This window comes from Scomber scombrus, chromosome 18, assembly GCF_963691925.1.
Source record: "Scomber scombrus chromosome 18, fScoSco1.1, whole genome shotgun sequence".
In the NCBI taxonomy this organism is placed as follows: Eukaryota; Metazoa; Chordata; class Actinopteri; order Scombriformes; family Scombridae; genus Scomber; species Scomber scombrus.
The window spans coordinates 21,690,741-21,713,529 of record NC_084987.1 but is presented as its reverse complement, the minus strand read 5'-3'; the positions used below and the strand labels follow the sequence as shown (position 1 = coordinate 21,713,529).

At 41.7% G+C, this 22,789-nt stretch overlaps 1 protein-coding gene across 1 annotated transcript in view; it reads left to right on the top strand.

Annotated features, from left to right (window-relative positions):
- Positions 1-22,586, top strand: part of grb2b (growth factor receptor-bound protein 2b) — a 30,194-nt gene extending 7,608 nt beyond the window's left edge. Inside the window, exons 3-6 of the mRNA XM_062438875.1 lie at positions 13,162-13,259; positions 18,218-18,340; positions 18,985-19,153; positions 20,215-22,586. Of these exons, the coding sequence (XP_062294859.1) occupies positions 13,162-13,259; positions 18,218-18,340; positions 18,985-19,153; positions 20,215-20,400 (576 nt within the window). The 3' untranslated portion in view covers positions 20,401-22,586. The remainder of the gene's footprint in view (positions 1-13,161; positions 13,260-18,217; positions 18,341-18,984; positions 19,154-20,214) is intronic.
- The last annotated feature ends 203 nt before the right edge of the window (positions 22,587-22,789 follow it).

The following is a 22,789-nucleotide window of genomic DNA, read 5'->3' as shown; positions in this document are numbered from 1 at the left end:
GTGACAGGCACACACATGATTCTTAGGAATAGCACACATTACTTCAAACAGTAATGTTAATGTTTGTCCTTGGTTGTGTTTGAGGATCTGATCTATTGTTAAAATGAGTTTCAGGAGTATGAGAGTCTCGTTCACATGACCTGGTACTGTTGCATTTGGCAGACAGTATGATACTATGAGAATCATCATTCATCATATTCACAGCTGTTTCTCGGCCGAAATGTGTAGATTGATATGTCAAATGATTCAACATAAGGTCTTAAATTGAATCTACAACAGCAATATGCATGTAGCTGCTCCTGTTATGGATCACATTGTTTTTTACCAACTTTTTTAATCCACTAAGCTGCAAAATGCTATTTCTGTGTCCTCTTTGATTTCTGTAGTTCATCCATCTATCCAAGTAACTCTGATGGCCAACCAATGCCATAGTAGCACAATCTCGTCTTATTTTGCTCATTTTCTGTGTCAGAAAGCAGATCTGGAGGCAAAGCGGCAGGCATGTGGAGGCCACACTAGAGCCTGGCCATTGCCCAGAGCGCTGTGCACTTGTTCTCATTTCCTCCTTAAATAAATAAAGATTAACAGGCCTGCTAGCTGGCAGAATTAGCTCCCATCAACAGATCTTTGAACTCTGCCCATGTTGCATGATCTAAGATCCGCCTCTCCACCTCACTCCTCAGACTGCTGCCTGCAGATTGAAAGCATTTGTTGTACAAAATGTGTTGAAGTCACACTGGCTCTGTCAATATTATACTGCAGCCATTAATGAAATAGCATAGCAATAAAACATGAATTTAGAGTCACCTCAGGAATTGAGTAAGAGCTTGCCAATAGATCGCCAATAGAAGCTTGGCCTTTGTGGAGCATTAAGACGCCCGGTCGACATTATGGGAGGTAAATGTCAGCTCATAAAAGAGAAAGTGTTAGCTAGTGCTACGCTAAGACATGAAATAATGTCTCACAGAGAAATGGCTAAAAAAATAAAACATTTTGGCGCAGTTGAATGAAATGCAGAAGACGATTTTAGACAGGACACGCAGGCCTGATGGTTCATGTAGCTGCTTGAAAACCTTTATTAAACATTAAAACTTTGAAAGCCTGCAGGGGTTAGAAAATATTATAGCTGCAGAATGGTAAAAGTTGGTTAGACTGATGAAACCAAATATTGAGATTTTGGTCTTAAATTCAGTCTCAGTTAGTCTCTTAATTAAATTTCCTTAATAAAACAAAAATATCTCAAACTTAAGAAAGGTCTTTTTCACAGCTTGTCATATGAGATAATCCCAGGTGTGACTGATCACATTAACAAAGCTTTGTTCTATTAAAGTGTCCCAGTAAGTCCTGACAGTGCATGCAGGAAACCAGGACCCTGAGAGCAAAGCAGCTACATGGAATTCATTTGTTTTATTATTTGTACTCGCTCCTGCTGTGACATGACATGTCTTCATGGAAAAAGGTCTATTGACATAACTCTCGATGGAACTAAATGTGAACACGAGACACGACGTAAAGTGCAAAACGACTAGACAAGCCTTTTCCTTGAGAAAAAAAAGGCAGAAGTGTAACCAACCACCACCCACTCATCCTGCTGCTGTCCCAAACCTCTCTCGATCCCAGAGTCAAACTGGGCCCAGAACGTGCGGTAAAGTTGTCTAGTCTGTCTCAACATTAGGGTGTCCTTGTATCTGTGTGCGCTTAACTTAATGCCACAGCTTAGCTGTTTTCACATCCTGTTTGATGTGTCTTCCCACCCCCCAGTAACTTCCTGTGTCTCCACAGCAAACTCCAGCGACTGTAGGCTGCACCTACCAAGCTACAGCAGTGAAATCACACAGAGAAGCCTAAGATTTACTCAGCCCCGTCCTTTTAGACAACTGGAATATGATGGCAGTAAAATCATTAAGGTTTCAGCAAGAACTCACCTTGTGACGTTCTCTCTCTTGTTTCCTCATTTCAGTTGAAGTGTTATCTTATCAGCTGTATTTATTGTGTATAACCTGATCACGTTCTTTTTTAAATTCCAAGTAAAGCACAGAGCTTTTAGCCACCCCCACCTCTCCCCCGATTAATTGCTCCCTCATCGCCCATTATTGCTCTGAGTATTGATTTCTCTTCATCCACTTGCCCACCGCGAGGAGGAAGAGCTTTATCAGCGCTGCCTTGTGATGCCTTGAACATCTTGAAAATGCAAACCTTACTTGAAAGACTTGAAAGACTTGTAAGCCTCTCACGAGAGCTGCTGAGGACTTCTCTCTGAGCTCCAAACCCAGATCCAAACCTCATTGTTTTGATTTTAACTTCCAAACACTCCCGAGTTCAAGTCAGCAGCGTTTTTTCTGCCGATGTCTCGGCCATGTGAAAAGCAGCACTGCAATGTACTACATGGAGCTGAAGGGTCAATAAATCCCTGCTATGTTGCTCATTGTGCAGCACATCTGAGACTCACCGTAGTTACACTGCCAGAGGCTTATAAGATCACTGCAGTCAGACTGTGTGTGTGTTCCAGTCACATTTGCATAGCAGCTGATTGGCACTCATTTTCTAATTAAGGGCTGAGTCTCTGGAGAGAAAGCGCAGATAAGTACATTTCTCTGACTCAGTTTTTTCCATCTTCTGTCTTTAATCTAACTCAAACAGTGTGTCCTTTTTTTTTATATATATATAAGAAAAAATAAGTATAGACTGTGCAAAGCATCTACACAAAACAGGTCATGCTGACTTTTCCTACAAAATCAGATGAGAGGACGCTTGGGATGATTGTGTTATGACTAATGAGGGACTGTAAATAGTGCAAACCTCCTAAAGGTAGGTACTTTTTTTAGGTAAAACGTGGGCTCTAAACAGAGCAGGAAGCAGAGATTTACAATGAACTACATGCAACTTTAAAAGTCAGCCAGACTAAAGTGTACCGCAGTATTTCAGTCATCTAATGTAATATCCCTGCAACACACGTGTCGCTTTTGTGGTCACCTGCATTCGTAGATGGATTTTCATAAAAGCAGTAGTAGCCTTTTCTTTCAAATAGCAAGAATTGCAACCCTTTTTTTTTTTTTCTATCACCACCCGGTGACGCCACTACCAGCATGCTTCTGCTCACAGCGCCAGTGGCAGGAGATGTGGAAACTGCAAATATTGCCTTAGCTTAGAAACGGAGGAAAGTGTGTTTGCATGAACCCCACTCTTCTCGTTCTTTTTTTTTTTTGTCCTATTTCATACGCCTGTTTGCACGTTTGAGGCACCGGCTTCAAGTCAACAAGCGGCAGCAGGCCGAGCAGGCACACACTTATTTATCCCGGCAACTTATCCACTCCGAGCTTAATAGCTGCTTAACCGGGCAAGGTTTAATATGTCAGCGGAAGTTAGAAAAACATGCCCTCTTAAATTGACACACTCTCTCTATATATATATATATATATATATATATATATATATATGCCCCCGTGGCTTTGTTTGCTCACAGCTTGTTAGAGCAGAAAGTAGTCTGTGTCCGGGGTCGGCCTGGAGACTCTTAGGGAAAGAGTAGCAGCGGTACAGGTGGGCGCTCAGGTTCTTTTTCAGGTCTTTTTATTGAGATGAGAAATGGAGGCGCAGAGAAGAAATGTGATTAACAAGTGTTACTTCAGGGCAGAGTTTCTGACAATATTATTGAAGGTGAGATGTTTCCTGGCGACTGTTTTCCAGTTTAGGTGATGCTCACAGCTTGTGTACAGGTAGTTGAGCTGGGTGATGGTGTGAGATAGTGGGTTCTTTTGGGGGTTTTTTTTCTTTTCTTAGACCTGTCAACTGGCACGTAGATGCCCTAGATAAAGCTTACAGTATAAAGTACAGTTTTGACAGAGCTTCTGGGGGGCTTTCCTCCTAACGCTTCTCTAATCATTAAAAGATGACGGGTGTTTGTGTGACAGCAGACAGGCTGTGAGACTCATTAAATCAGCCATCTAAAAGCAGGAATTAGGATCTGTAATCTCCATGTTTCCTGTTTAATCTCTCACCATCTCCGGACATAAACATCCTGATCGATGTCACTCACACTCACACAAGTCAGAGATCAAACTTTGTGATTGTTCTGAATCTGGAGGCAACCCAAATTTTGTATGTCATTTCCAGATATTAAGACCTAATAAAAGGGAGAGGGAAAAAAAAAGGTTGCAGGTTGGATGTTGCTTCTAATGGGAGCAGGATTGATGGAGGGGTATAAAAAAAAAAAAAAGGCTCATTTAGCTAGCCGGCTACCGCAAATGGAGGACAGTGCACTCCACAGAATAAAACATAGCTAGTTTGGCTCCTCTGAAAAAGAGATGCCCTCATTTTATGTTATTTGCCCTCAAGGAGTTTTCCTAAGCTGATCACAAAGAGTGTGATTCTTCAAAGTGCATCTCTGTCTTCTTTTTCTCGTTCCCTCCCTCTTTCGCTCTCTCTCACTCTCTCGCAGCTTCTGTCGCTTTTGCAATTCATCTCTCTCTCTCTCTTTCTCAATCTGTCCTCCGTCACTGTTCTCTCTCCTTCTTCTCTGGCTCCCTCTGCCTCTCTTCTCGTTGCCTCTCTGCCTGTGTAGCAGAGTTTTGTGTCAGAGAGCTGTAATTAGGTCTCGCTGCTTCTCATCTTCACACCACTCCCTCCTGATGTGCCATAAAGACACTGACAGTTGAATTTAAACCAAACCTTATCATTCTCTCTCTCTCTCTGTCTCTCTCTACTAGACTCCAGTTATCTCTCTGCGCAGCGTACGAGTGTTCAGCACGTCATAAATACATATCTGATATATCAATTAGACATAAGTGAGAAGGTGATAGAGCAGATTTAGTGGCACTCCGAGCAGAAACACACGCTCCATAGAGGTGGTTAATATCTTCAGTAACAGCTGCCGGAGCTCACAGTGGAATCAGGCGGCACGACCGCAACAGTTGTTCCTCAATACACACTGACACGCACACGCACACACACTTCCACATCTGTTTACTGCACAACAGATTTTGTCGCTTTTTTTTTTTTTTTTACAAAGTATTATTGTTGTTGTTGTTTTTAAGCCGGAGTCATTAGAGGGTTTTGCCAAAGTAAACTGTGCCGAGAAGTCAAGCTGTGATAAACAACAACATGATGTAAGTGAGGACTCACTATCCCTCCCTCCCCCCAAGCTGCTGTAGTCAAATTGATGTTGGAAGAAGAAAGGAGTGCCAACATTATCCTCCATATCAGTGATCACACTCGGTTTTAATTAGAGTTAACCACCTGTCTGTTTTGGCTGCTGGGTCCTTTTTTTTTTTTTTCTTCTTTTTTTTCTCAGGCATTATGACTTACAGGAATGACCTTTTAGTTGGAAGCGTGAAATGCAGAATTTTGATTCATTGATTAATTATGATACTACTTGCATCCAATTTCCCTGATTGTGTAGTTTAAAATACTCAGTCTGGCTTGGTTTGTGCACTGTAGTTATTTTAAAAACGGCACATCATAAATACATTATTACTTACGTACAATGTGAACCTTTCCAGCGGCTCAGTATATTAAATTGCATTATAAAGAGATTAAAATAATGCTCTCAATTCATGTAAACTCTCACTACTCAGCTTTCTTCTTCTATAAGAAATAATCAACTAGTGTGGCCCACTTGTGAGTCTCACAGACATGTTACACAGAATGGTTCAAGTGTTTTTAATGCAGACATTAAATGTATTTTCAGCGTGTTTATGCCTCCAGCAGTGGGGGGGGGGGGGCTTACTTTATTACCTCACGTTTGAGCACCATGATCAGCCTCCTCTGCATGGTCTCCTGGGTCAGAGGTGCACTGTGTGTTTAGAAACAGCAGCCCGTGCTCTATGAGGGGGAGGCTCCCCATGTGGTCACGGCCCCGGAGCATTATTTTAATTAGAAGAGCGTTAGGAGGCTTCATTTACTGGAATCTAGTCTAATCTCATCCTCTGTGTCTTTCTGAATCCGGGCGGCGCTGGCTGCCTCTCTGGCTCTGGGTCTGTCCCGAAGCAAGTCTGCCGCTGCTGCTGCTGCTGCTGCTGCTGCTTCCCTGCTGGGAGCAAAGGAGGTCACAGACATTTAGGTGGCGCTTTTATTTGTTTTTGTAGCATTGTTTTACTTAAAACCAACAATTTAAAAAAGCTTACTTGTCTGGGTCTTTACACCATGCACCCCCTTCACCTCAGCGTACCCCCCCCCCCCCCCCCAGACCTGCTGTGATTTCAAATCTCTCATCATATCATTTGTTAAAGGCAATACAGTTATTCACTTCTATGAGGGTTACCTAAATCATTACATCAATACTTCAATACTTCGTCCTTTGTTCGATTCCTCAGTCCCTGCGTACTATCCTGCATACTGTACCGAGCTGTTTAGGGCTGTTGTCCACCGTGTAAAACCTGGTGCCACAACAGGGGTCACCACTTTCGTCAGTATGTCAAAATACCAGGCCTCAAATTCCATTCCTGCAGGACAGCTACGCGTTTGGCACGCACATACACACACACGCACACAGACGTGCCCAGGCATCTGTTATTACAACTTTCATTTTTTTTTTTTTTTCTGGGGTGTGAGCCAGGCCCACATGATGGCTCAGTGATATCTGCTAGACTGTTAAGGACTGACCAACCTCTCTGCCTCCACACAGACACCGACGTTTGATCATTCACAAACTCTGAAGTCTTTGAACATCTTCATTCTCTGCCAGAAATAGGTGCTAGATTCGTGCCATCTCAGGTGACTCATTACGTCTCTCACCTTCCTCAGTGTGTGCCTGCACATGAACCGAGGGGCAGATTGAGAAACCGCACGAAAAACCACTTCCTTATCTGAGTCTGTCGAATTGCGTTAGATTTTTATTTATTTTTTTAACCTTTTTAAATTCAATTTGTTAACCAAATTTGTTGGTTAAAGATGAAGAGTGTGTAGTGTGTGCTGCTCTGGTTCCTTTTTAAAACGTATGTTTCCTCTCAGCTTTAGTCTTCTCTTCTTTCCACTTGCTGACTTTTACTTTCCACATTATTAGAGCCTGACTGATACACCGCTTGGTCGATATTAGTCATTATTAGTCAATCAGTATTAGCGTATATGTTGTCTAATATGCAGAAATTTTTTTACGTTTTCCAGTATCAGTAAGTCCCTACATATTACCAAGTACACTGTTATGACTGGTCATTTTCTGTGGTGTGATTTTAGATGATCGGTGTCTGATGTCGTCACGGTTACCGTCTGGTGTGCAGATAGACAGCAGAATATTCGAGGTGTATTAAAAAACCAGTGGCATACCCAACAGGCTTTTTTTTTTTGGCCTGCGAGGTTCTGCTGAAGCTTTAGCTCGTCTGTCTTTCTCTCTGTCTGACCTGCCTCACGCTCAGATTAACTCACACTCCAGTGTAATCCCTGCTCCTGATTTATCACAATCCCATGTGGACTGTGCAAACGTGGTTTATATAGCATCTTTTTTTTCTTTTTCTTTTTTTGTTTCTCTGCCCCCGCTGTCGCTCTCCATGTGTACCTCACTTACTACCTCCCATCTCATGTCAGGCATTGTTCCATGAATGAGTCCTATATCTGTATATCTATGTGTATCCAATAAGGACTATTTATTTTATTGAGAAATGTATTGTTATGCAAAAGATATTCTCTTTTTAGGTGGTCATGAAGGAGAGAGTTAACTAAAATCAGTTCATACTATTATAAAAAAAATAGTTGGTAGTTGGCGACAGCAACTCCTATCTTTTTCAGCCATAGTTTCTGTTAAATAATGAAAACATTACTCCAACATGATTATAAAAAATGAGTTGGCTTTTCCTAAGATGTCAGAATAAAGGAGAAGAAATCACATTGTCTCTCCACATCTGCCTAAATAAATCTCTACTTTTAAAGACAGCATTGCCAGGAAGATTAATAATGACGTTGAAACTCAGCAGCTCCGTTCATCAGTTCATCAGTTCATCAGAGGGAATTATAAAGTATTGTATGATTTTCATGGTTTAACACAGACATGCTGAATTAATGTCAGGGGGTGGGTTTCGTGTCAATGACAGCTATCCGTGTTTAGTGTCACATAAGAGTTTGTGGGTGTAAGTGCTTTAATATTTTTGTGTGTGTGTAAGAGAGAGACACATACACACACAGGGGGAGGAGAGTATCTACAGTGGCAGCTGTGGAGGAGATAATCCCCGGCCTGGACCTTAGCCTCTCAAATAGAAACTCCTACAACTATTGTGGCTCAATCAGATTAAAAAGACAACAAAAAAAAAATGAAGAAAAGTCTTCAGTGAGAGGGAGGGAACACATATCATCCACAGTAGTGCAACAACACACACACACACACAGAGTCCAAGCTCTGATGGGCACAATGCTGCGGTTGTCTCCTTTTCTGTACGTTTTTTTTTTTTAAACTGCCAGCCAAGCAAATATTTAATTTCTCCTTCTTTTTTTTTCTCACGGGCTGCGGTTCTTTCAGTTTAGAGAGCCACCAGATAGACCTGTGAGCATATAATCTGAAAATCCAACCGTTTTTCACTGAGCTTTACTTAATATACTTTCTGGCTTTTGCCTTATCTTTTTAAACACATGGAAGGGAAAAAAAGAAGAAGACATCTCTTCAAATCTGTTGCCACAATTGGCAAGAGCGCTTTATTGAGTAACGAGAGAGGTTTGAGTCTCGAGTCCGTGCATTCCGAACATGCCAGACGCGACTCGAAAGGGAAACCGAAAGCAAACGGATAATGATGATGATATTCTTAAAAAGGCGGCATCAGTCGAGCTAATTATGCAACTACTTATTTGAGCTAAGGCTCACTGAAACACCTTTTTAATTAAAGCGCAGCTGGAGGTTAAAAAAAGAAGAAGGACCTCGAGTAATGGCACCACAGTTGTGAAAATGTTTAAGAATAAGAGGGTTGAGTGGAAGATATGTGCTTTCACACATCGCCCCAGCACAACCCTTCCTGTTGTCATAGGAGGAAATGTGAAGGTGGTAATGCACTTTCATATAAATGTTCTTATTTGTGCTCCTCCTTCTGTGACATACGTATACACAGATTCCCCACCCGTGTTTAAATTACAAGTAGCATGAGGGAGCGTTAAGATGAAGGGAGGTCATTTCTCTCTGTGAATGAAGAGAGCCAGCAAAGCACAGCAATTTTTGTTGTTCCGACGCCCACACCTCCACACCAGCCAGAAGAAAGGTGCAGCATCACTGGATTTGGCTGACGTGTACTCTAGGTGTATTACTATTATTCATCTTACACAGCCACAAATAGATACGCTACCTGGTTGCAAAAGGAAAACAGTATTTCTTTCACTCCCTTCCAAAACGAACACGCGCTCCAGCCAATATTTTTACGAAATGCGGTCCTCATTCCTGTCTTCATTCCTCCCACGTTTGATACAAAGAATGAGTGATACGTTTTATATATGAAGTTCTAACTTTGATGGATTGATTGCGTGTTCATACATGTGGATGAGTGTCATACTTCTTTAACAGAGCTTTAGCAGCCACACACTACTTTAACCTACTCAGCTAAGTTTCACTGTGCACTACAATAACCGGCCTCAAGCATCTATAATAAGTGATTCTAATTCAGATATCAGTAACACTGACAAAATTTGATTGGAATACCCCCGACGCAAACAGCGGCTGTTATTCAATCTGCTGGAAATTTCACATAAGCATCTTAGCAATTCATATAAGCTTTAGGCATACAGAATAATGCAGCACCTGCTGTGCTCTATTATTAACTTTGGTTGTAGACGGAGTAATTATGGAAGGTTACCCAAGTTCATGTTGTGCTGTCTGCCAAACAGTCTCTCCTGCAGGTTTATGATTCAACAGGGAAGCAGCGCGAGATATAACGCTGATGTTGTATTAACTAGCAGAACATTTGTTTCACTTTTCTTTTTTCCTTTTTTTTTTTTTTTTTTTTTAAGACCTTGATGGGTTGAAAAGAGGTGCCATCTCTGTTTTGACTCCTGCTTTGCTGCTGTTTTGTCTGCATATCTATTCTTAAGCATAGATTATAATAGACAGTGTGTTTTAATCTTCTTGGTAAGTAATGTATTGTATTCCAAGATGCATTTGAACATCTGGCTTGTGTTTTTTTTTAATCATTTTTGTTTTCTGTTCAGTCAGTCGATTCAACACTCGGACTTTATCTCCTCTCTTATTTTTGGCCCCTGTTCTTCCGTGCACATGCTGGTGATTGATTTGTTCCTATTGTAGCTAATTTTAATATTACCCTAAGTGTCTTCAACATTTTCAAGGTGCCAGAGACTGACAAATAACATCTGGTTCCCTTACAGTTTTCTATTGATCAGTGAGCACCATCCCCTACAATACAATGATATGTTGTGAAATGTAACATCTTGTTCTTATTTCCAGAGAAGTCATTTCTGCTTTATGACATCGTGCATACTTGTTGTCAATTTTCCTGAGGATAATTCATCAAGTTTAAGAAGTTGTTTGCTTCTCTGGAGGAAGGTCAGAGTGCAGCATCAAGTAGCAGAGCCGCCGGAGCTGGTCGGCTTTTTAAGGGCACTTGGGAGGAGTGGATGCTTGCCAACAAGTGGGCTTGAACCTGGGTTGGTGTTGCGAGGATGAAGCATTGTCTCCGACTGCTCAGCAACTCCGCAACCTACAATACTGCAGAAGAAGCATATTTTCTACTCCCACAGTTTTTGTTGATTTTAAGATTTGTTTTTAAAGTATCTCAGTTACAAGTTGTGAAAGTGGGTACTGTAACTTAACGCCACCTCGTCCTTCCACTTAAAGCCTCCCGGGGGGGGGGGGGGGGGGGGGGGGGGGGTTTCAAGCACACTGTGCGGTGAGCCTGACTCCTTTGGATCTGTTTTACTCCAGCGTACATAGATCAAGCAAATCAGTCACTCGCTACCATCACATGCAGCTCATGACTGTGAGCCTGGGGCGCTGTTCTAGCGTCTACCAAATGAGCTTTCCTGTGAGTCAGCGGTTAGCGCCACAACAACACACAACACATGCAGGACTTAATTGAATCAAACACTTTATGTGACAGAAATGCTCGATACACGGAGAACACGTGTGTGTCGTGGGTTGGCAGGAAGGGACGAAGAGGTCATTTGGAGTTCACGGTATCAGTAAGGCATATTAAGGTGTTGGTCATTGGGTGTCTGTGTGTCATACGGATGATTCCCACTAACTCACGTTTTCGGGCCAAAGCCGCTCCCTCGCCCCGTAATGCTGGTCTGGTGCGGGGCTAGCAGCTGGGGGGAAGGCCAGTGACAGCTGGCATTCAGCAAGCTCACTGGAGCAAATAAACCCAGGCCACTCGCACTGCACACGGGCCAATCGGACAGCTGTCTCGGGCTGGGCTACGGAGGGAAATTATAAATTTGAGGGGAGAGGGAAAGGGGTGAAATAGTGGAGAAAATTGAGGGATGTAATAAGAAAAAGTTTTAGTGTGATGTGATTAAGATTGTCAGCTGTCATCAGGAAACTGTAGTGATGCTGCATTAACCCCCCCCCCCCCCCCCAAACAAAAAGTGTCTTTTAATAATGCAGATGGGATGTGAATTAGTAAAAGAAACGTTAACACACTTGACTCATGAAATTTGTCTGAGTAAAACTGAGTCATTCTTCACTGCAGGACTCTGTCTGTCTGTCTGTCTGTCTGTCTGTCTGTCTGTCTGTCTGTCTGTCTGTCTGTCTGTCTGTCTGTCTGTCTGTCTGTCTGTCTGTCTGTCTGTCTGAGGAGTCAGATTAATGCCAACCCTTGCTTTAATGCAGACTCCTCCAACAGCTTGGTGGTGCAACATGTGTATCTTTTTTTTTGGGGTGTGTGTGTGTGGTGTTTTTCAGGTTTTATAATGGTGCCAGTCTGCGGTGGCTCAAAACATCGAATGGGCTTTGGTTGCTTTTTTTTTTTTTTTTTTTTTGCAATATCACTCAGATGGAGGTTACATGACTAAGTGCCGTTGCTTAGTTTTCCTCAGAAATGTGTACAGACCTAGACGTTGCAGAAACACACAGAAATGGAACAATTTCCCACAAGACATTACGCACTATGAGACGTTCAGCATGCCAGTTATGTGCATCATAACCCAATCACACACTTAACCTCCAATAATCCAATAATTATACTGGATTTATAACCCTCGTCTTCTTTTTAAGTGGTGTTTACACCAGAGATAAATATTAAATATTTTATCCACCTACAGTGTATTTAAGTGGACTTGTAAATGGTTCCTGATCTCCATGATTCCCCAGATTAAATAAAATTTAACAATTGTATTCCATTGCCTTTACTTAATATAAAAATGTATAATGTAAGATCATGCCAAACTAGTTGATATGGTATTTTATTGAGAATTTAGTGTTTTAAAGCAGGTTTAATTATTTGGTATAAAGTTTTTATGGTTACACCACTTAGACATTTTTGCCATATATTTTCTCAAAATGGATTAAAAGCAGAAATGTTATGCTGGGTCCACAAAAAAAGAATGTGTGCAAGTTATTCCAGCACTTATTTGCAAATTTTAACCGCTTTAAATTTGCCTAAACCACATGGATACAAAAAAACGTCATTGACCCATATACCCACACTTTCTCTCTCTTTCTCTGCCAGTAATACAAACACCTACAGGGTGACGTGACATTCACCAAAACACATTTTTTATAAATCACCCAATACATACTCAAATTATGAATTTGAGATGTATCTAAATAAATCAGCTGCTGCAGTGTGGAGGTTAAACTCTTCTTATAAGCACATTCACACATAGGTCATACCGGCAGTCATATTGATCTGGACACACACTGATGCACCTCTGGCCCCATACACCTGCACCGTCTCACACATGAACACCCTCACAGCTGTCTCTGTGTCACTCAAGCATACTGATTAAATGAGTACAGCCTCGACTTCTCTGTTCACATACGGGCACGTTATTTGTTCCTTTTGCTAATAAGAAGCCGTCATTTCAAACTGAATTCATGTAATTGTATCTGCCTGCCGCTCTACTCTCTTATATTTACCTAGCATGTTATCTAACATGCAGAACACGCACCCCCCGAAGTCACAGGAAATTAAATTGAATGCTCTGAAGCTAAATTTAGTAGTTTGGTTTGGTTTGATTGTTGACATTTTTATATGGCACTAACATGATTGTCTCCTCTTTCTCTCTCTTTCTTTTTGTCAACACCAGGTATTAAATGAAGAGTGTGATCAGAACTGGTACAAGGCAGAGCTAAATGGAAAAGACGGCTTCATCCCCAAGAATTACATAGAGATGAAAGCTCATCCGTAAGTATTCTGCATAACCGTGTACATACATGTGTATCTATCAAAGTGTGCTACATACAGGCCATACAATATATCAATTCTGCTACTCTAATGGATCTGAACCTCTACATCCATTAGAGTAACAGAGTGTTTAAGTGAGAGGAGGAAACAGTGTTTACTTATTCTATACTGTACTTGAGGTATAGGTAGGTACTCTACTCCGTCTGAACTTAAACATTCATTCGGACATGTGAACTTGCTCGTGCTGAGAAGGCTCAAACTACTCGCCGTCCTGTCCACTCTTGTGAGACTTGATTGTCCGCAATGCTTAGGGTGAAGTGTGTTGGTGTAAGTGTGTGTTAAACCACTTTAGAGAAAGCCTGGCAGCATCCTTAAAGGACATTACCTCTGGACCTGCGCTCGGTGCCAGATTAGCTCTCTCTTTATTAATGTGCTCAAGGCCTCTTGCGCTTAATTGAATATTGACCTTATTGCATCACTGCTCGGGTGCTGTCAGATGTAGTTTTATTTTTCTCCGGGGAGATGTCACTGTGTTGAGCTTTCTAGTGTCTTTTTTGTCGTTTTTTTATTGCCTCCACTTTGTAACAGTGTGGTAGTGATATTTTAAGTGTTTGCAGTCTTTATTATGGTTATGTGAATCAATATTCACCTGGGTTTCACACATCTGTAACACTGAACCTCTCATAATCATTATAATGAAGGTTTTATTAAGCGTTCAACACATTAATACTATATTTCCTGCAAATTAATATCCATGCACATGTGAAAGCTGGCTTGGTTTCCGTTATTTCTGTGTACCATTTTAAACTGGTTTGATTTTATGCGAACTGACTAGGGCCGGGTTTCGGTACTCAATACCTTTTAAGCTATCGACCGAAATAAATCGATACCAAGTAGTATCGAAACGTCAAACAATACCTGCAATCCATCCTTTTACCACCCAGAGCTGGAAAATATGACTATTTATACGGACTTGCTCACAGCCAATCAACACAAACATTCTTTGATTTAATGCGACATGTGATTGGCCCACTGCCACAGCAGCTACACCTCGTCTGTGGCGGTGAAGTCGTGGTGAATTTGAGTTAGCGCGCTTAGCAGTTCAGCAGCCAAGATGCCACCTAAACGCGCTAAAGTGTGTCTACACTACATACCTGTTATGCCAGATAAAAGCAAGTGCACAAAATGTGTAATGGGTATTGAATGAAGTACTCAACTGGTATCGGTATCACCCTAAGGGATTGATACTGGTATCGTCATTTTTTTTAAAGATACCTAGCCCTAGAACCGACTGAACTGGCATTTGACATCATGAGACGTCTTAACCGTTGCACACGGAGGCTCTGACACAGACGAGGCCAGGTACTGCTGTTCACTTAGCTGCTGGCAAAGACGAGCTGGAGGAGGTAGATTGACCCAGGCTAACGGCACAGACCTCTGAAAACAACCTATGGATACAAAGGGACGCAACAGATCATTCTACTAGCCTCCTCGGCGGCATGCAGCTAGTTAGCATGGCTAGCATCCCTAGCACAGTCCTGCTGTGCCATGCTGGTTAAACAACAGTACCAAGGCACAAGAACACAAGTTATATTAAGTGGCTGTTGTGAGAAATAAAAGCACTCAGTTGTCCTAAATGTGGTGCCATTACGCTCTTATATGGGCTCTCATTACGTTCCACTCAGGAGAAGCTGAGTCATATCTGACACCTGTGGTAAAATTTGGTATTACCGCTCCAGTCCAGTATTTGGCTTAATATCAAAAACAAGTTTGACATTTTTTATATCGGCCCAACCCAAAAGAAAGCTAGCACTGATTTGCATAGCATCTACCAAAATATTAAAGAGTAGCTACACAGCCACCCTCCCAGCATATTTTTAAAAAGCAGCAGACTTTAGGGAGCGTGGCTGAGTAGTGTGTGACACGGGAGGAGACACCGACTGACCGCCGCTCAGTTTAGCATGAATAGCCACATGGATGAAGAGCTGGTACCATGAACAGCTGCTGTGAGACTCTATATGTCCACGCTGGAGTCGGCCACAGCTTTGACTGTCCCTAGACACACATCCTTGTCCCTTTTGTAAGAGTTACTGTGTGGTACCTTTGTTGTTACTGAGCTCTGCTACCAGAGGCTCTCTGGTGTATCAGTACATAGCCGTTAGGTTGTTAACATTCTTTTTTAAATAAATTTCATGATGTAGAAAAGTCCCAAACAGTCGACTCTATGTCAGCATTGGTCTTACAGGGTTCAGGCTGATTTTAAACAGTAGATGGTGTGTTGAGTCTATTTTCAACCCATGAAATGTTGATTTTTTTTTTTTAAGAATTTGGCATCATTGTCAGTATTAACATTCGCATTGATGTGTTACAGCTCAAACATGTTGAATCATTTGGATTTCTTGGCTCAATAATATCAATACAAACACAGTATTCAGGGCAGCATTGTTGTTCCTTGGTTTACAAGCCTGTCTAATGTTAAACAGGCTATTAAAACGATCGAATTCGATTAGTTGAAAAGACGGATCTGATTAGCAGACCATGCGTCACACATGTTGTCATGTTGCGGTCCATCGTCATCACACTCCCAACAAAGAGATTTGTGCTGAGCTGTTATCTCCGCCTAATTTTCACCCCTCAATTTGACCATTACTTTAATATTACTTCCTCATCGGAGGTTTAGGATTAATTTTCCTGCCTGCCACTCATCCAACCACATCAAAGAGTGCAGGAACAGCTGTGGCATTTAGCAGGCTGTGTATGTGCAGGATCTGACATTTCTACACAACAAGGGATCTGCTTAATGTTTCTTCCTGTACGCTGGCACTTACGTAGTGAAATACTGCTAAGTTTTGCAACTACTGTGTTTCATGAAAGGGTGATGCTAACTTTTTTTTTTTTTTTTGAATATTTAGAAATTTAGACAGATGCACCTTTTTAAAACTATTTATTGACTCTCCATCTTCATATGCTCATTACCATCCAGTTTGTCAGCGTGCTTACGGTTCATGTCATGTGTCCCAAAGCTTTTTTTGCTTATAAAGGAAAAGAAAAAAACAAAACCCTCCCTTCCCTCCCCGGGCTCCTCTGTGCGTGCGTGGTTGTTTTGTAAAGAATGCTGCATCATGTCTTTGCTCCCCACCAGCTGGCAAGTCACAAATAAAGAACAACGCCAGGAAGTTGGAGGAAGGAAAAATGTTTAAAAAGCGAGGCAATATGCAGAGCAGCCGTGAAAACACAGTTATAAGAACTAATCAAGCCATTCATTCCAATTAGTGTGCTCGCATGCACTTCTCTGAACGGCTTTCTTTTATGCACTTTAACATCAGAGTAGAATTTAAAAATATATAGATTTAGCTGATGCATTAAGCTCTTAATGTAAACTCATGCACTTCCAGCACCTGCTCGTCATGATAAAAGCTTTCCAGCAAAGATGATTTATTGTGATACAGGCAGGACAATTTTCCACTAAGACCAATGTCTCATGTTGAGAGAGTCCACACCCCTGTTTGTTTTTTTCTTCTAGAAACTCTCCTTTAATTAGCTCATTAAACATATGATTTGGTGATTTAGTGAAATAATTGTAGTTTATGGGTAGAAGGTGTTGAAGTTACAGTGGATAACTATCTAGCACAGTAATGGTCACGAGGCAATGAAGTGCCTTTGTCTCCCGTTGTGGTGACAATGAAGTGCCACCCGAAAGCACCAGGCACCCGCACAGCCCTCCTGCACCCATGCACCCACAGCTGTGCTATACAGCAGGGCCACAATACAGTGTGGCTCGGCTCCAAGTCAGAGTCCACTCTCTCTCTCTTTCTCTCTCTCTCACACACACACATACACACACACACATATCTCTTTCTCTCCACACCCACAGTCATCAGGCCACAATTGAGTTTTGAGGCTAATGCTTTGCCAATCTGAGCAATAGAGCTAACAACATGAATGATTTAGACCGTTCCCTGTTGTTGAGGTAAAGTGTGTGTGTGTGGCTGATGATAATGCCATGTCACTCTCCTCCTCTTCCTCCTACTCCTCCTCCTCCTGTTTTGTTTCCTTGGCTCCATTAATTGCTCCACTATCACTTTTTTTAATCAAACAGGGAAAGAGACTGGGCCCCGCCACGCTGTCAGGCACAGATCCAGAGCAGATTAAGAGTCGGCCATTTCATTATTGATTTTTCACCTCCGTGTAAAGGAGCCAAGATGTCATCTTTTTGGCTCACTGTAACTTTTTAATTATTAACACTAGTAAAGAGCTTTCAGCGGCTTCGTCTCTTCCTCTCCGTCGGTACTCATCACTCTGTTATTCCCTCTGTCAGAGTTTTCACTGATGTTTTAGTCGCAACGCAAGTATGCAAATGACGCTGCTTAAAAAGTGTTTGGATTCAATCTGAAATCTGATCTTTTTCTTTTGAAGATGACGCCGCTCACTTTTTAGACTTGAACTCACAGCGCACAGTTGAAGAATCACAGAACAAAATGTATAATATAATATGTTAATAACTAATCTACTTCCTTGTATGTAGATGGGACAGTGCAGCTTCATCACAGCAACATACTGGTGTCATTTATTCCTTCCTTCCTTCCTGCTGTGTACTCATTGTATTTGCATCACTCAGAGTAAATGCTGCATTACGTTTTATGTCGCGTCAACCCCGGGCAGTTTGGTGGATCCGTGGTTAGCACCGTCTCCTCACTTCAAACGTGTCGGCCAACAGGAAGTGTGATATTTTCATGCTCATAATCCACAAACTGACACGTGAGCTGAAGTGAAACTCTGAAGCTCTTAGGTGTAATGTGAGTGTTTGTGTGCAGGAGTTAGAGTGTTTACAGTCTCACAGTGTCGGCCATTGATCGATTTTAAATGAATCCAGCCAGATGTTTGCAAGATAAAGGCAGTTAAGTGGCGGCTTCTGGTGGACTCTCACTCATACCTGTTTCTTTCCTTCCTCCTTCCAGGTGGTTCTTCGGGAAGATTCCCCGGGCCAAAGCAGAGGAGATGCTAAACAAACAGAGGCACGACGGGGCCTTCCTCATTAGAGAGAGCGAGAGTGCACCAGGAGACTTCTCCCTCTCTGTGAAGTAAGTAGCACCACAGAGATGTATCACTCAAGGGAAGAAAACAAAAAAAAACACACATGATTCACACTCACACTGTCGTCTATTAATACAGTTTCACATTATCTTTACATCAGTGTACAGTTTCCTGCCAATTGATCAGGTTCATGAGTTTCCACACTGTCTGAGTCATCAGCACAGCCACTTCCTTATTCTTGTGAAGTCTCAGTGCTGCCCTCTCCTGACCACTGTGTTTTTTTTCCTAATCAGCATTTTGAATACTTAGTAAAAGAGCTCATTTCCTCTTTTCTGCCTTTCCGCTCTGACCTTCCCAAAATACACGTTGGTTCACAGCAGGTTACATGTAAAGTTGTAAAGATATGGATCTTAACAACTGTCTGGACCGTCCTGACTCCAGTCAGTTGGTAATAATGTCAGTCTGTTACCGCTGTGACTGATTCATTTGATTAAACACTTAGCAGTCTGTCACAGACACGCCTAATGCGTTTGATAAGTGAGCTTAACGTCTGAGTCCTCCACTACATTTGTTTAAATCTGCACAACCGCTTTCAACCACAGCTTTGATACGTCTGTCCGAAATATTTCTGAAGATCCCACCTTCTCAAAGTTTCACCCCCCCCCTCCTCCTCCTCTGTGACCTCCTGCAGGTTTGGAAATGACGTCCAGCACTTCAAGGTTCTTCGTGACGGGGCCGGAAAGTATTTCCTATGGGTGGTGAAGTTTAACTCGCTCAATGAGCTGGTGGACTACCACCGCTCCACCTCAGTCTCCCGTAATCAGCAAATCTTTCTGCGAGACATAGAGCAGGTCCCCCAGGTAAGACTTACACCCCCTAACACTGAACACAACTGTTTCAAAGGGAACTCATTAAGAGGAAATACCCAGATGTACTTTTCAAACTGATAATCATACATGCTCATATAGATGTGCTCCTTTCACACTAGTTGAGATCACTTGTGGCAAAGGCGATCACACCAAATAGAGCATGTTGGTTGTCAGCTTAACCACATGTTAGCTTATTGTAGCAGCACGTCTTGCAAGAATGTCTTTGGCCACATTTAGTCTCAACTGTGGTCGGTGAGCAGCAGAGACGCACAATCAATGCTTCCTCCCTCACACTTAAAACCACTCTCAGCCGAACTCCTTTTAATGTGTTTCATCTTGAAGTTTTAAAAGACAACACAGGCCAACAGCATACTCGATCAGTTTAAGTGTATTCTTAACATTTCAAGTATTAACTAGGAGAAAATAAACAGGTGAGACTTATACAGTATAGATTTGATTTATTTTAATCAAAGTGAGGATCTTTGTGTCTGATCAGGTGATGCTTCCACTGATACTATGATGCTATTATTATTGTTCATCAGAAAACCCTCAGTGTTATCTGAGTGACTGAAGCAAACCCACAATGTTGTTCTTAATAAGTTCATATGAACAACTGTCATGATCCACTAGTCTGATTGTGGTAACAGTGTTTTTAATTTTGTTCAAATTCGACCTCAGAATGAAAAAATATGTCACAACGAATTAAAATAAATAAAGTAAATGTTCACATTTTATCAGACTGCTCAGGTACATTATCCTAATTATTTGCATCAGGCACAGAAGTGCATTATTTACTTCCTCACCTGCACTATATTATCAGCGTTATGGTTTTATTATATAACATGTAAGTGAAGGAAGAAGTGAGAGAGAACTATGGAGGCAACTTGAGAAGAGTCACTTATTGTATAAATCTTCTAAGCTCAGTGTCAGCCTCCGTAGAATCAGTGACATTTCAAAGTCAGCATCTGAACTTGTGAATTATTTTTCATGACTCACATTCCGCCCTCTCTAACCCCTGTTAACCCTCTCTCTCCTTGTTTCATTCTGCACAGCATCCCACATACGTGCAGGCACTCTTTGACTTCGACCCCCAGGAGGAAGGAGAGCTGGGTTTCCGACGCGGTGACTTCATCCAAGTCCTGGACAACTCCGACCCCAACTGGTGGAAAGGCGGTTGCCACGGCCAGACGGGCATGTTCCCCCGCAACTACGTCACACCCGTCAATCGGAACATGTAAACAGTCAGACCATGTAAACAACAACAACAACAAACAGCAACCATCACCATCACCACCATCATCATTATCGTTCTTGATCTCATCAGCCCCCCATCCAAAACCCCCACCAACCAACCAACCAACCAACCACCCCCTACTCCTCCTCCTCCCCTCCTCTCGGCCATCCCACGATAACAGGAGCAGACAGGAAGAACGCAAACAACTGAAAGTGAGAGAGAGAGATAAAACAGGAGTAATGCTGTCGTAGGCGGCGCTGTGTGGGTGGCAGCTGAGCAAAAAAAAAAAAAAAAAATCAACTTTAAACTCGCGCTGAGAACGTTCACCTCCCCAGTGAACGCCTCGGCGAGGATTGAACTGTCTTTTGAGGGAAAATGTAAATGCAGAGAAACTTAAGTGTAGTGCACCAACCGTGAAGATAACCAAATGATTCAACCGCTAGAAGTCCCACAGCTGCTTCTGTCTTCTCCTTTAACTTCTTAACATTCTGCCTTTTTTTTTTCTTTTGTGTTTTTTTTCTTCTTTTTTTTCTTTTCTTTTTCGTTGCCGCATGTTGTTTTTAATCACCTAAATGAAATGCCTACCGGTAAATCCTAACTGTTTTAAAGAAAAAAAGAGAGAAAAATATTGAAAAAAAGATAAAAAAGAAGTGGTTTTAAAAATGTACAAAAAAAAGAAGAGCGAAAAAAACCCGATGCCATCTACAAGCAAGTTTCCATGTGTAAGATCATTGGCACGTGAGCATTGTACATCAGCCTTTGGCTGTATAAATAAATCAACTATAGAGAGAATCCATTTTTTAAGAATATATATTATATATTTGTATGTGTTTGTCTGTTTTACCTCTCATCACAAAATGTATTTTTTTTTTTTTTTCTCCATTTGTAAATTATGTTCAATCTTTTGTTTGTCTGGATAAGACCTAGTAGCTCTAGAATGTGCTGAATTGTCAGTCAATTTTCTTTTTTCTTTTTTTTCTGAATCTATCTGAGGGCTCTCAGATAATAACAGCATGATATTTAAGGGGTCATGAATTCCATTTGGAGAAGGCTTCTCTCGCCTTATGATGCGAGAAAAGTCCAGTGGGTCCTCTGAGAAGAAACAAGGTCTGTCAGAAAGCTAACGTTGACCAGCATGTAGAGCCATGAATGCTGCAAAGAGCTGTTGTATTACGAAGCCCTGTGTAAGGTCAGCCACCTTTTTGTTTCAAAGCCAATGTATTTATTGCAGCCATTTTACTTGGCCAGTGAATGTAGCTGACTGAGTCCGTAGACATTAACATGAGGGAAGCACGGTCGGAGAACTGAACTACACAACCATGCAAGGGATTTAACAAAAAGAACAACACAAAAGACATGCTGAAATTGTAATGTTGTCGATATTCATTCATAAAGGGGTGTATGATGATAATGTACAGGTAGTTAACATGCATATTCAAACACATTCATTACATGCATGCATACGCAGATGCTCGCCTCCTTTGTTATACCTGCACGTAGCAAAGAGGCGGAGTTTGGATAATCACGTTGTGTAATCACCAGTGCAGATCTGCCACTGGCACAGATTAACAGTTCAGAAAACTGAGAGATTGTCTTTTATGCTAAAAGTTGAGAGATCAGCTTAAACGATGTAAAAGATTTTTGTCGTCCCCCCCCCCCCCCTTTTTTCTTTTCTTTTGTCCAATGTGGCTAGTGTTAAAGCACTTTTTTTTCTTTCTTTGTTTTCCTTTTGTGTCAAACATTTTGATTTCTGCTCTGGTCCAGTGTGTTTGTGTGTTTGTTTACCGTGTTTGTGTTAATGGTTTCTGTTTTCTTGTTCTCTCTGGATAGTGCCTTTCTCTCTGGTGTTTCAGTGTCTCCGACCTGCTACTTTGAGCCCCCCATCCCCCCAACCCCTCCTCCCTTTTCCGGGGCCTGCCAGTCCTACAGTGAGAAACAGTGTACATAATACAACCTGTCACATCCAACAACCCCCCCCCCCCCCCCCTCACTTACCCCCTTCCCACATCAACCCACCTCCACCTTTGTCCTCACCAACGTGGAACTCTTCTTATTTAAGTGTCTCTCGCCTTGTCTTACCTAATGATACTGTTTTTTTGTTTTTGCTCTTTTTTTTTTAAAATTTGCATTTGTTTTTTGTTCTTTTGTTTTTGTTTTGTTTTCAATTAATAAAATGCAATTATTAAAAAATGAGAATCCGTTGTGGTGTATATTTTTAGACATACTTCATACACCTGTGTGGTAAGCGGCTCAAAAATTCACAAACTCACTTATTCATGTTTAGCAGTTCGCAGATTCTCCACAAGAGGAATCGGTTCATCATCAGAACAGTTTTACACTCGCCAACCGTAAGACTTTTTTTCCCCCTTTTCTATAGCTGGTGGGCCTCCAAA